The sequence below is a fragment of the Acipenser ruthenus genome, chromosome 4 (genome assembly GCF_902713425.1).
Source record: "Acipenser ruthenus chromosome 4, fAciRut3.2 maternal haplotype, whole genome shotgun sequence".
Lineage (NCBI taxonomy): Eukaryota > Metazoa > Chordata > Actinopteri > Acipenseriformes > Acipenseridae > Acipenser > Acipenser ruthenus.
Window position 1 is genome coordinate 77,853,425 of NC_081192.1, and position 15,553 is coordinate 77,868,977.

General features: G+C 36.1%; 1 protein-coding gene across 27 annotated transcripts in view; it reads left to right on the top strand.

Annotated features, from left to right (window-relative positions):
* The window catches only part of LOC117400275 (CLIP-associating protein 2-like), a 151,557-nt gene extending 136,960 nt beyond the window's left edge, over positions 1-14,597 (top strand). For all 27 annotated transcript variants that reach the window (XM_059022847.1, XM_059022848.1, XM_059022854.1 and 24 more), the window contains 5 exons: positions 3,505-3,698; positions 4,448-4,576; positions 5,074-5,280; positions 7,401-7,517; positions 8,984-14,597. In XM_059022847.1, coding sequence (XP_058878830.1) covers positions 3,505-3,698; positions 4,448-4,576; positions 5,074-5,280; positions 7,401-7,517; positions 8,984-9,070 — 734 coding nt within the window. In that variant the 3' untranslated portion in view covers positions 9,071-14,597. The remainder of the gene's footprint in view (positions 1-3,504; positions 3,699-4,447; positions 4,577-5,073; positions 5,281-7,400; positions 7,518-8,983) is intronic.
* The last annotated feature ends 956 nt before the right edge of the window (positions 14,598-15,553 follow it).

The following is a 15,553-nucleotide window of genomic DNA, read 5'->3' on the forward strand; positions in this document are numbered from 1 at the left end:
GATAACATCTTTTTTTTCTGTAACATTCAGTTTACACAAAATGTTCCTAATGCGGTACAGGGTCAGCCTGTATAAATGGAAGGTGCTCCACTGCAGTGTTGGAATGTATAAATCTGATTTACATTTATTTGTTGTATGAATATTTAGAAAAACTAGCCATTGCATGTGAATATGTAAATTCTAGGTTTTTGTTAGTTGCGAGTTACCAAAATGGGGGAACAAACCTCCAAATGACCGGTGCAGTGGTCAGTTGGCTCAATTTTTCAATTATGAGATACAGACTTAACATTTTCAGTTTTATGGAAACTTTGAGATATTGGCTTCACATTCAGTACACATCTGTATACTGTAATTATTAAAGGTCAAAATCAATTATTTATCTTACAATAAAAATGAAGCCTTTTGTCACAAGTGATTATACACTTGTCTGGTTTCACAGACCATCATTTAGCCCTAATCTTGAAATACCTTTAGGCAGGGGTGAAATTCTCAACAAAAAAGTGCAGGTACTCGTATGCACAGCCGGGTGTAAACATTTTAAAAATTTGAGTGCCAATGAATACATACTTTTAAAATGTATACATAATCGGTACACGATACATTTATAAATACAAAATAAACCTTAAAAAAATAACTGATCAATTATAACCAATTCACCATAAACAAAGAAGCTGAAAATGCTGAAAGCTGTATTGTACTGTAATATAAGACTTAAGTTAAACCTTCAATGACAAGCATTAAGAAATATTACACTATGCAGTAACTGCTGTAGTGAGGGGGTTTTGTTTCAAGATATCCTAAAAAAGGATGATGTTATAAAAAAAATGGTATTTAAAAAAAAAAAACTGTGCTATGAAAAAATTATGCAAAAAGGTTTTAGTCAAACAATGCACAATAAATAGGTGCTAAAATACCCCTCAAATGTTATCATGTAACAGGCACTACTACTACTAATGATGTACTTGACCATTTTAATCTCCCATAGTATTCTCTGAAATTTATAATTGCTAGAAATTTCTCAAAAGCAAATAATTTTAGGAAAAATCTTTTGTAGCTAAAGTTTTGCTTTTGTGAATAGGGAAAAGTTACAATAAATAGATGTCTACAATTTATTTATTTCAGCATTTTTTTTTTAACTCCAAAAATGCTAAATTCAAAAGTATTCATACCTTAACAAGGAAAATTACATTAATAGCTAGTTGAGGCACCTTTAGTAATAATACCCTCTTTTAAACGATTAGGATATTTGTCAATGAGCTTTTGGCATGATTCCTTAGTGATTTCCAACCATTCTTCAACGCAAATTTTTTCCAGTTCATTCAAATTTCAGAGGACTCTTGTGCACAGCCTCTTCAACTCATACTAAAGATTCTCAATCGGATTTAGATCAGGACTTTCACTAGGCCATTCCAGAACCTTGATTTTATTCTTCTTTAACCATTCTGAAGTAATGTGCTTTGGATCATTGTCATGTTGGAACGTCCAGGTGCGCATTAAAGAGTTTTGTAGTGAAGGGTTTCAGATGATTGGCCAATATCTTTTGTTATGCTATGGAATCCATTTTACCATGTATTGGAACTAACTTTCTTGTGCCATTAGAGGAAAAACAGCCCCATAGAAGGACATTACCACCTCCATGCTTGACAGTAGGTATGGTGTTCTTTTCTTTGTACGCCTCACCAGACTATCTCCAAACGCAACGACTGTCAGCGTGACCAAATAACTTGGTTTTTGTTTCACCACTCCACAAAACCTTTGACCAGAACTCATATCCGTCATTCAAATGCCGTTTTGCAAACTTTAAGCGATTGTCCTTGTGATGTTTTCCTAAGTTTTTTTTTCCTTGGCCTGCTACCATTGAGACCTTCACCATACAATACTGATTGAAATGGAAACCCCAGTCCCACTTGCAGCCAGTTCACTTTGAATCTTTGGCAGTCAGTCTTGGATTGTTATTAACCTTCCTTACAATTCTTCTACTTGTTCTTGGTGAAAGAATCTTCTTTCTTCCAGACCGAGGGAGCGTTGTGACCATACCGTGAGTCTTGTACTTCTTGATAATAGAAACAACAGTTGAAATTGGGATACTCAAATGCTTAGAAATATTCTTGTGTCCTTCTCCAGCTTTATGACAATAAATAATTTTCTGCCTAAGGTCTTCAGATAGTTCTTTACTTTTTGCTATATTGACTTATTGGTAATGACAGCAGTCATCCTGTGCTACAACTTTTGCTACAAATTTTTTTTCCTAAAAAGCTTTGTTTTCGAGGAATTTCTAGAAATTATATATTTACATTGGGGTATGTAAACTTTTGACTACAACTGTATGTCCTTGTTTATGTTTATTTATTTTGTACTTATTACTTATCTTACAATAATATGTTCTGTGTGCTTCTCTGTTGTGTTTCTGTGTAGATGAATTACTATGATCTATTCCAGAAAAAGATTTTTCAACCAGAAACAGCATAAAAGTATTCTTTTTTTGATGTGCAAGCAAGTGAAAACTCACATTTAACTTAAATAAACTCTTCAGAATGTTTTCGAAAAGGGGGCATTGTACAAAGAAAAAACACCTCACCACTTTGGTTTCCGTTTATTACAGTCCTCATAACAGAAAATACTAGGATCACAACAAAACAAAGCGTTGATCACTATGCTTAACATGTACCTTGAAAGTTTGGCCCGTGTTTGAAAAGTGTGAAGCACACCTCCATCTGTATCCCGATTCTGACTCGCTTACCAAATCTGAAGCTGCACTTTGATCCTGTTTTTTATGTTATTGTTAATCCCTACTGTCCCACACATTACCTGCCATTTTCGAAGACTTCGAGCAAATTTTGACCATGTGGTAAATCAGTGCTAGGCAAAATTCGTTATGAGAATTATTTCTAATATTTATCAATGTAATTTATGGTGAACGTGCAGCAATGTCCATTTAGAATATTTCGGACAGTTTCTCCGCAACACTAAAGAAAATAATTATTACTTCATAATAATGATAATTACTCCATACCACTGTTTTCAAGTTGCACTGCTAAAGTCTTCTCTCGTTGATCAATGAATGGGCACTGACACAAAGCGAAATGGGCAGAGATTTGTGACTCATGCCAAAATTAAATCCTGATCAGAGTGAAAGCATGGCCAGTCAACATGCAGTGATTATACTGATGTTAATGGTGGCCAATGGGAGCTAACAGAAGCAGTATGAGGAAACAGAATACAAGCAGCACGAATGAAAGCGCATTTGAGAAACATTGCACTAGTAGACTGTGAGTGGATGGAATGCATCTGCGTTGGATGAAAAGCAGATTAAATAAGTCTCTGTACCCAGTACCGGCATCAAAATAAGTCCCAGTATGGAGAACTGGTGAGTACTGGCAGAATTTCACCCCTGCCTTAAGGTAAATGCCGAGGATCAGTGCTAATCAGGGTGTGTGAACCTTTAAGATGAGTTTCAGGAGCATGGATTAAAATACTCAAACTACCACTACCTTGTATTCACAGACAGTAATCTGGACCAGTCAGAGCTGGTGGCAGAGCTGTTGAAAGAGCTGTCCAATCACAATGAACGCGTGGAGGAGCGGAAGACGGCCCTGTGTGAACTCATGAAGCTCATCCGGGACAACCTGCTTGTGGTGTGGGACGAACACTTCAAAACGATCCTCCTGCTGCTGCTGGAGACGCTTGGGGACAGAGAGGTACTTCTCAGAGGATCCTAAGTTACTTCATAGCCATGGAGCTTCCCATGTCTGTCTGGACTATCTAATAAATGCCTTTTAAATGTATAACCTGCAGAGTACATGTGTAATATTTAACATCTTAATATCAGTGGTCACTGAACTGGCTGTTTATGGCAGCTGGCTGCTGCTTCAAGGTGCCTCTGTCATTTAATGAAGAGAAAAAAGGAAATGTAGATATTAGTGTCTGCATGCTCTTTTAATGTGTCCCAGAGGGTGTCACTTCTGTGTGGAAACATCAAGGGATGCTTCTCTTAAACCAGTGTAGTATTATTATTATTATTATTATTATTATTATTATTATTATTATTATTATTATTATTATTATTCAGTCATTTAATGACAGTCATTTAGCAGACGCTTTTATCCAAAATGACTTGGAGACTAGGGGGTGAACTATGCATCACAACTGCTCCTACAGAGTCACTTACAATAGGACCTAGGTTTTACGTCTCATCCAAAGGACTGAGCACAAGAAGGTTAAGTGACTTACTCAGAGTCAGTGGCTGAGCTGGGATTGATTCCTATTTAAGGAATTATTCTAATGAAAAACTCAAAAATAATGTTCTCAAAAAGATCACAAGAAATAAGTATTATTTTTGGCAGTACACTTCAAGACTGTTCCCCTCATTTAAGCTTGACACATCAACTAAGTTGTAGTTGCTCGAGGTGTAACATCCAGCTAATTGTTACATGCTGACTATCCACAGCACGCTATCAGAGCCTTGGCTTTGCGAGTGTTGAAAGAAATCCTCAACAGACAGCCAGCGAGATTCAAGAACTACGCAGAGCTGACCATCATGAAGACTCTAGAGGCACATAAAGATCCACAAAAGGAGGTCAGTTGCGTCAGGATTTTCAACACGTTCTTTTTTTGCACTTGTTAAGCTTGACTGATCTTTGACACATTATTGTAGCACTGGGGCAGGAGTTTATGGCTATCAAAAATGTAATGGAGCAGCAAATTCTTCTACATAGAGGGAAGAGAACAGTGATTTATACTGTATAATACACCATCACAACCTATTCGACCAGCTGGCCATGTCACTTATTAGAATTCTGAATTTTACTGCTAAACTTCTATCATACATTATTAACTTCTGGAGCTCTGGATTGTGTTAATTATATTTTCATAGGAAATCAGTATTTTTTTTGCTTGTGCTTTTAAGTTAGAATACCAACATCCATTTAAAATACAAGAGGGGGCATTGTATGAGAGGTACACAACATTCCAAAAGCTTATGTCAAGCTGGCAGAAAATACTTGAAATAAAAGAAATATAATTGTGTATTTTAAGCTGTCTGTAACCCAAAGCAACCTTTTGATGTCTGTGTAGGTGGTACGAGCTGCTGAAGAAGCCGCTTCGATGCTGGCGACATCCATCAGTCCAGATCAGTGTGTAAAAGTGCTCTGCCCCATCATCCAGACAGCAGACTACCCCATAAACCTGGCTGCTATCAAGATGCAAACGAAAGTCATTGACAGAGTCTCGAGAGAGACCTTAAACCAGCTCCTCCCAGAGATCGTCCCAGGTCTAGTACAGGTACACAATTCGAAATCCAGCTTTTATATGTGAAGCATGCCACGAATAAGACGAACGAATAGCATAGAGTATTAACTCAATTATAATATATATATATATAGTTAGTTAGTTAGTTAGTTAGTTAGTTAGTTAGTTAGTTAGTTAGTTAGTTAGATTTGTTGCAGGACCGTGTAGACTCTGTATGTCAGCTATAAAGACACATCCCACCCTGTTCTTACACTCCTATTTAAGACATGTTATATTTTGTAACTTTTAAAAGTTTAAGATACTATTGTGATGTGCACTGTTCTTTAGTGATATGTATTGTATATTTTTGCTTGGCTGAGTTTTAATGAGAAACGGTCAATTCTCATTAAAATGAACTAGGCGCGTAGTGCGCAGGGTAGGGCTGTTTTCGAAGGTTCGTTCACTAGCCAGGAATTCAAAGGTAGTTTTAAACCTTCAGGTGGCATTCACAAACTGTATGTTTTTCTTTTTTTTTTTCTCTGTTAACAGAAACCGTTTGACAATGTGTGAATACTATAAATCACACATTAAATGTCATTCACATGCAAAATTCGATCTTTTGATTTATATAATGCATATTACGTAAACAAACGTTGTTGTATTAATCCACTACCAAATCGTTGTATGTAGCAACTCTATCTGGCGCCACTGCCGTGTATGCAGCAGGGTTTAGTATGCCAAAGCACTGGGGCGGTACCTATAGCAGTTGTAGTGATTCAGTAAAATATTACTGAATACCTAGTGTATAAGACCGTGTAAGATAAGTGTTATGGTAGAACAAAATATACGCTAACACTAATAATTTTAATTTCGAAAACTGAGCACTGTCCGCCCCCCCCAGCTTGTGTTATCCAGAGGCAAACCTTTAATTTCTTAATTCGCCATCTCGACAGCAAAGCGTTGTATAGCGTAAGCTGTATTGAAAGACTCATCGCGCTACAGCGAACCCTGCTGGACAGGCGCCTAGTGAGGCGGACACCTGCAGGGCTGGCCTTTGTCATCCACAGGTCGGTAGCTCGCTGACATCTGCTTTCGAGTTCTTGTGCGAAAAAGGAAACTGGCTTTGTTGTGGGATCGGAGGACGCCCACTGAACCTTAAGGTCTCCTGAGGCCATGTGAGGAGGGGAAAAGCAATTGGACATTCCAAATTGGAGGACAAATAATAATTGGACATACTTATAAAAATAAATACAATTAAAAAAATAATAATAACTAGGATTAGACTAATTTCCTGATACCATATATGTTCTACATGGTCCCGGCTAAATGTAGCAGTCGCTTATTGCAAATTACTACTTATAATGCTAATTCACTTTACACAAATTTCCTGTTTTGAGAATTATTTTGGGAAGAAAAATGTATTGCTCTAGTTAGAAATGTATTAACTTGCCTGATTAGTGCCTCTGTACTGCTATGAAGCATTTTGAGATGCCAAAAACGTGCATTGTCCTGCAGACAAAAGTGGAGGTGTTGAAAGCGGTGGATAATGCACCATTGTACATGAAAAAATAATTATTTTGCTGTAAATTTAAACATTGCCACAAACCAAACCAGGATACAATATTACAGACCTATGAACCGCAAACTGGATGCAAGTCGTCAGCATTTCATATTTGCTCAAAACCTTGATGTTGCTATGCTTTTGTGGTTTAAAAATGTCTGTCATCAGGATGGGACATGCATATTTCAAGTGCAGTTCATTTGCCATCTATACTTTTTAAAAGTTAACTTACAACCATATTTTCAATAAAATGCTGAGTACTTCTAAATTTATGTTCATTGTACTGCAATTGAAAATTGATTTCAGTGTAACTTCAGTAAAAATTGACAGTATGCATTTGGCTTAGACTCCTGCTAATATGAATTACAGATAAGACATTTTTTGCTCATCCCTTGAAATGCGTAGATTTAGGAGATTCATTAAAATATGAAGGTCCTCTTTGTTTTTGTTCACAAAAAAAGATACCTATTTTGACTTTTTAATCGTAACTCATTCTGTGGTTTTAAAATTGAATCGATGTTCTTGAGATCATGTCATTTGATGACAGCAATGTGTTATTTTTTTTTTTTTTTTTTAATGTATGGACTGTGACTCTCTGTGTTCTGTTTCTCAGGGCTACGACAATTCAGAGAGCAGTGTTCGCAAGGCCTGCGTGTTCTGTCTGGTTGCTATCCATGCAATCATTGGTGAAGAGCTTAAACCCCATCTCGGCCAGCTCACTGGCAGCAAGGTAGGTACCACAGACATGACGTCACTACTGCAGTACACTAGAGGCAGAATTACTAGATTTGACTGAGTCGAGTAGTTGAGGTAAAAATAATCGAATGCTGCATTCCTTCAAATTTAAATAATGTCTTAAATTCAAGGGTGTCTTAAATTTGAAGGAATACGGTAGGTCAACTAGTCGCCACTTTAAAAGACATTAATAAATCATGTATTTGATAATGCTCTTTGTGAACATACTGTTTTGTAACACTTCACTATTGTTATATTTTAAAACTGCGTAGAATTTTTAAAAACTATTTATTAATGTTCTCTAATGTCATTTTTTTTTTTAATGGGTTGCAACCCCAACTGCACTTCCGTTCATCTGAAATCACACGCTTCACAATCACTTGACATGTCAATAGTCGAATATATGCTTCTGTGGCTGATTTGTCATTTTACTAGTCGATTTAATTGACTACCCCAACAGTAGTGCCAACAAAGTGTTACAAAATATTAAAAACAGTGAATTGATGGGCCCTGATACAGTAAATTTATAGTACTTGTACATTTTACTGTCAACAGACTAACTGCAAATAAACTATATTCTTGAATCATGAAATAACGAGCACTGTACTTTCTAGTTTCCTGCATTTATTTTTTTGGTGTTTTACTATCGCATCCATTGCGGGTTGTTTTTTAAAGCTTGGTAAACTTACTTGATGAAATCTTGCACATATTCACAAAGAACATCACTTGGCAAAACCGAACATAAATGAAGTAGATACACAAATAAAACAATGTTTATGTTAGAAAATTGTAAAAGGGAGTGAAATAATTAAATGCACTTGCCATGTTTTTGTAAATAACCCCCCTGGTTTCAGACAGCCACATCTTGAAAACTGTCGTGCCTTCTGAGAGATTATTGGAAATTGTTGCATCCCTCTTTTTTTTTTTTTTTTTTTTATTACTTGCCTTATTCTCATATCAGCGAGTTCATAAGTTAATAAAATGTGTTGCTATGTGACAATCGCTTGCTGCTCAAAATACTGGGTTGTAATATATTGATGGTCATGTAGTGTTCTTGCTTCCTTCTATCCACAAAGAACTATGCGCGAGGTCCCTTGAACTTCCTTTATTCTGGGACTGAGATCCACAAAGCTGTGCCTGCGAATGTTGTGCCTGTGGTGGCTGCTGACCTAACATGCAATGCAGATGTATTGTTGGGGGAATTGAAGTCATTACATTATACTACCATGTGCTCTCAATCTCTGCTTCTGTGTTTTAATATATTTTTATTTCACATTTGTTATAAGAACAGTTTCAAAATCATGACCTCTACCTTTGGACCAAAAACTTTTGAGGATCACTGCTCAAGATGAACAATACTTACAGTGAAATCGCAAGGTTGAGTTTAATGCATCCAAATGGAAGTTAGTCAGATTTTGAATGGACTGTATAGATTGACATTATTCTTATTTCTTTCCCCAGTTGAAATTGTTGAACCTGTACATTAAGAGAGCACAGACAGGGAGTGGTGGCAGCGACCCGACGTCTGACATCTCCGGCCAGAGCTAGTGAAGACCAGCACCAGCAACTGGATCAGCAGGGGGAAAGGAGAGACAGGCACATAACATGAAGAGAAATCATTTAAAACACATCCTTGCCCATTTAGTTATTGTTTTCAGTTACATTACTGGATGGCTTTCCCTCAAGCCTGCATGTTAACTGTTGCACTAAAAGTTATTTTGAAACAGAGGGGGATTACAGTATTAGTTTCAAATGATCAAGGTAAATGGAGATTAACAGGAAATAAAAAAACAACTTTAAATCTGCTCATTAAATCCTGTTCACTTTTTTTTTTCCTATGGGTCTTCCCTTTTAACTTTTACCAGTATTACAATTTTATAAATAAAGGGTAATAATGAAAATAAAGGAATGATTTAAGCTTAAAAAAAAGGTTAAGAAAATGTTGCTTTATCCGGCTGCATTTCAAGTCTCCTATTTTTAAAGTGGTTCACTTTAAAAGTAAAAAAAAAAAAAAAAACACAGATACAAAAGTTATCATTGCTGTAGTAACTACTAGAAGACAGAGTAGAACCAGGCTTCACCACTGGAATTAATGGCACATGCTCTTTAGGAGGGAAGGAGGGATTAGAAAATATTGATTGGTGACATGATCAGCCAGTTCACTTTTATTCCCAAAACAAGAATGTGTTGATTCAAAAGTTTAGGGGAGATACTACAAGCTATCAGTTCAGGTAGTAGTCCGTCACTGGATTAGTAGTAATCGGTTTTGGTAAGAGTCAGTGCCTATTTTGGCAGAAACAGGGACACTATCATTAGTTCTTTTGAATGGTTTATTGGTATCATAGTATGGCAGTCCTTCAAATTTCACCTAATCTCACAGAGCCTCTTCAGGTTAGAGATGTGCTGAGTGAATATTTAAATAATCGAGCACAATTTTCGAGTAATCTGTTAATTCCAACTAATTTCATGTATTTCATTTTTTATTTAATAATGCAGAAAAAAATTATAAATAAAACAAAAGGTACCCCCACTATATACTAGATGATATTCTGTAATCTTATCTCTCCAGTACTGGTTTGGTTATCTTATTTTGTTGATGGTCTATATCTAAATAGCATTTTATTGATCAGAAAATGCTTTCTCTCATAACTGAGATGGTTAGCTTGTAATATGCAGAAATAACTACAGTAGATACTATTCACTTAAAATTAACAAGTCTGTACTCTAGGTCTATTCTGAGCGTTACAAAAATAAATAACCATTTCTTAAGGGAGCCAAATAAAGTCATACTTTTTCTGACAAAACTTGTTTCTTGAAAGAACTGTGCTCACTATTCGCTGTGGCAGTTTAATTGTGATATGGGTGTCGCTGTTGTCACATGAACACATTTCAACATAAGCAAACATAAGTTGTAACACAAATTAGTTAACAAACACACATTATGCCAGGTTACTATGTAAAAGCACCTGCATATCAACATGGTCAGGGCTAAGCCTGTTGTTGTTGTTGTTGTTGTTGTTGTTGTGGGGGGTGGGGGGGTGTTAACAACTAAAATGTAGTTTACAATGATGCAGTAGTCCTGGTTTGAAACATCTAGCCTAGCTGCCTTAAGCCAGTATACCAGCATTGCAATAGAAGCTAACCATCTCCCAATCCCCAATCATGTCTTAACTGTTTTTCTTTTTTTAAAACTACAACTATACTTATGTCAAAAGTTATAGTACTACTGCTATTTATGGAATATTTTTTAAGATAAAAAAACTACATAAGACCTAATCAGAACTAGAATAAAACCAAAAACTATATACCTGACAAGTATACAACTGGACTTCATTTTCATACGGGACAACAGAGTGGCACTGATAATTAGGTATTAGTTGTTCTCTGACTAATTTAAAATTTGAAATGTAATTCTGATTTATTAGAACTTATTTTTAATTTGTGTAAATGGTTTTAAATGACATTTTAACATCTTAACTTGTTTGATGACTGTGGTCATTTAGTTCAGAGCTTTGTTGTCCATAACTGAGTCTTAGAAAAACATTTGTAAGCTGAATTTACCAATATGTGACCGGAATGTCACTTTCTGATCAGAAAAGGACATATGATGCTTTGTCTTTGAACTTGCTCCAGTGGCCAAACCTCATGAAATAGTTTGGAATTAGTAAGTAAAAGAAACTGAATACATCACTGGTCAGATGTGATACCCCCTCTCCACTGCCACATCTGACCCGTGAGGGCTCAGTAGGGTATGGGTACGGGTGGTTCTCCACTGGCTATTTGTCGAGCTGAGCGAGAACCAAACCGTTGAACTCCAGCCTCACAAGACATCTGAATCTGGGTCGGAGCCAAGCCGGGCCAGGGGCGGGGTTAAGGACTTTCATCACTACATTGCATCAGTCAATACACACCAGAAAGAGGAGTAGCATGGCGGGGCAGCGAGTGATGACGAGAGAAAAGTACAGCCTTGGGACGCTGAGGAAGTGCAGGTTCTAGTTTCTCTGTGGGCAGATAGAAGTGCTCAGGATGATCTGCAGTCTTGCGTCAGAAATGAGAAAGTTTATGACCGAATTTCTGACGATTTGAAGCAAATGGACATAAACCGTGTGTACAGTACATGCAAGTCACACACTCAAAAATAAAAAATTCTACCAAATTTCTCATCCTTGACATTTATGCTATTAATACAAATTTTAAAAAAAAATGCGGAAAATAAAACAATTCTAAACTTTTTTTACAAAAATAATAGTAAAACAAAATACAGCTGTACAGTTATAATACATACAACTACAGCTCTTGTTGCTCTTGCGCAGCTTCTTTTTTTAAGCACAAACAAAAAACAACTAGAGAAAACAACTGTCCTCCTTAAACGGGATATCTTTGGCAAATCTATTTTAAACCCATTTTTGAGCTTTTGAAAATGTATACTAAAAGTTAAATGAACGGTCTGTACACCCTGTCGTAAGACCACAGCCTGAATTAACCCTGAAATGCATGCTGCGGTAACGCTGTTACATTTCCCCCCCCTCCTTGCACATAGATAAACGATGAATGGGTTTACAAAATCCCAATAACAAACAAACAATTTAGTAAATAGGGTTTAATACTCCATAAACTAAAAATAGTGCTACAAATTCAACAATGATATGGCTGGTGCAGCGTTTTATAAAAAATAAAAAAGTGTCTCACGGCGTCGTCTGAGCTAAAATACAGTCCTGGCTTTCCGTAGTTATCGACTTACAGTAGGGTGGGCAAAAGTAATTTCAGATTTTAACTATCAAAAAATCAAATTGACTTTTGTAAACAGTTTTCATCAAACTTAAATATATCTGAAATAAAAAAAAAAACCCCAAAAAATATTTTAATCGTGTAAGAAATACTTTTTTACACACCAAACCTCGCTTTAACGTTCATCCAGCGGCCATCTTGGAATTTATTTTTTAAGTCTGTCGACTTTGAGCTTTCGTAATTAAAATTGGAAACATATTTATAGATCAATTATTGATGAGACCAACAGGACCACTGCATACTCCTGGTAGGCCAAATAATCCACAACTGCATGGCAAATAAGTACTAGTTACAGAATATGTTTGTTTGAATGACTTAAGTCTTTATTAAAATGTGTTATTACCACATGCCTTTGAGTGATAAATAATAAAAGGCATTTACACGCCATGTGTGTACATTGGTATCATCATCAGGTGGCGCTTCAATGTAAGATCTGTAGCCATAGTGTGTCACATCACCATTCTTAGTAATATGTACAGTAGCCGCATGCGTGTTATTGTTGCAGCTGCTGTAGCCGTATTAATAAAATACCCCTTATCCTTCCGGAGAATAATGACGTATTTTCGAGTCATGCGACACCGACGGAAAAAAATAATTCTTAATATGTACAGCAGCCGTACACATAGCAACTGCCTAAAAAAAGACAGTGTGTTATGTGCACTCGTTGCAATGAAAACACGTTTGATAACACAACGCTAGTAAAAGTTTAATATTAGTCTAATACTTGGTGTTAACACTTACAGGATAACGTGGCTCCTAATGTTGTTGTTTTGGTTTTTTTTTTTAATATTTTATTCGGCTGTTTAAAATGACAGGCGCGTAGCTTACTGTGCTTTATTCAATAACATTGTAAGAGCGAATTTTTATAGTTTATTTTAAGGTTTCATATGCTAAAATAAACACGTAATTCCTGTTGCCATCAAAATTAAAAACTATTTGCCCAAAACAGCATCATATTATTATATATATATATATATATATATATATATATATATATATATATATATATATATATATATATATAATCGACTTATCTTATAAATATTACTTTACAGACGCTGCACTGAACATGCGGATCTTCTGGCTGCCCAAAGAAATCCCACACTGTTGTGTGTCTGGCGGTTCTTATTGGCACTGGGACTCTCACTTGCATTACTCTCGGCGCTCCTTTTCTTTCCCGGTCCTCTTTTAACTGTGTTATGATTTTCTCTATTGATATCGGTCATTTCCCAACGACATTCTGCATCAATATCAGAATTTTCCTTTTGTTCTTTTGCTTGGTGGTTTTCTATTATTTTGGTTTTTTTGTTGACAATATTTGCCACGTGCATCCCCCATGTTGGAATGCATGTGTAGAGTTCTCGAGTACCAAAAAGATCTTCGATATCTTAAAATAACCGCGGGTAACTCGATAATTATCCCATACATGCCAACAGTCCCTATATGAGCAGGACAGTCCCGATTTCATAGCAAATGTCCCGCGTCCCAATGCATAGGAAGAAAGTCCTGATATTTACACATAGAAAAAAAATCATTTATTCTGCACAGTAGAGTTAGTGAAAACCACACATTGTGATAGTGTGTTTTTTGGGTATGACCCTTCCCCACCCTCCAGGAGACCAGCGTCCCGCTGAAAAGTTTCCAAATGTTGGCAAGTATGTTATCTCAGCACTACTTCAGGTACAGACCCAACCAAAGAAATGGTGGAATTGAGAGGGGTGGCAGGGGAGTCCAGTGGTGGTCTGATCATGATATATTATGTTATTACTAGTTGTTGATTGTTTGTTTCTAATTGCGAAGTACTGTACATGAAATTTGAGTTGCCCAACCAACAGCATACAGTAGAATTACCATCCAGGCAATGCTTAATACAAAAGGGAATTGAGAGACTAGCTATAAAAAGAGCAGTCTTGTGTGTTGTGCTCTTCCTCTCCATGACTTGATCTTTTGGTTTAACTATTATTCTGTTTGAATCCTTGTGATCTATAACCTCAAACTTCAAGACTTTTACCCAACTTGCTTCTATGCTTTTAAACCCCTCTTTTTCTCTTAGTTAATGTTTGTTAACAGTGAGCCAAGATGCTACTTTTGCGCTTAATGTCATTTCCGTTATAGGGGGGTGATTCTGATGGTGTATAAGTGGAGCCGGATATTGGCATTATTATTATTATTATTATTATTATTATTATTATTATTATTATTATTATTATTATTATTATTATTCTTTTTTGTAAAAAAAAAATAAATAAATTAAAATAGAACAAAAAAAGTTAGTGTGTCAAGTGAGTCCAGCTAGGAAAATGAGCGTGTTGATATGGTTGTTTTGCTCTTGTTGCAAAAGTAGTCCTTTTTTTCTTTCATGAGAAATTTTTAGAAATGTATTTAAAGACCTGAAAAGGCATAAATTGTGTCATCATTTGCCACTCTTCTTTTTTCTTACATAGTAGCTGAATCAGAAAACTGTTTGTTTTGTTTTTTTTGCGGGGGGGGGGGGGGTTGCTTTCTTTTTTGTTGTTTCCAACAAATGTTATAACATTCTAGTTTCCCACTGTTCTGTTACTTTTGTGTATTTATAGATCTGTGCTTACAGTTGTGCATATACCTGCAATAAAACTGTACATAACATTAACTGAAGAATGAAACCGTCTGTGTCCTCTTACTCTCTTGAAGAGGGGGTGACAGGGTGGGAAAGGTTTGTATATTTTATTTTTTTTTTTTTTTTTTTTCAAATCCAAAATTAAAAATAAACATGTGTTTCAGTATTGTCAAGATTTACACTGAACAAAGACTATAGACACGCAGTACTATCTTACAATAGGTCTCAAGTTAAGGACCTTAAAACAAATATGTCCTCTTTCTTCAGTCCTAATGTTTAGTCCAGAGCAGTGCTCTATCCTGTATGGTTTATACAGTATTTGACATACAGCGCCACCTTCGATTCAAATTAAACTTCCTTCTTTCAAATAGGTGATGAGCTCTATGTATCAAACCTCACAATTCTGCTCTTTCAGACAGATGGTCACGCAGGTGGAAAATATGGCCCATACCACAAATTGCACTTCATACACAAGCTGTACAGTTCATGTTGTGGGAATATTTAATCCCAGACGATGCTTCTGTTTTGTGAAACAACACATTAAATGTACAAAACTGGTAACTGTGTAGCGAGAGGTGGGCATGTGATACTTGCACAGACCATGGAAATTAAACACTTTTACTCCATAAACAGTTTATGTTGCTTTG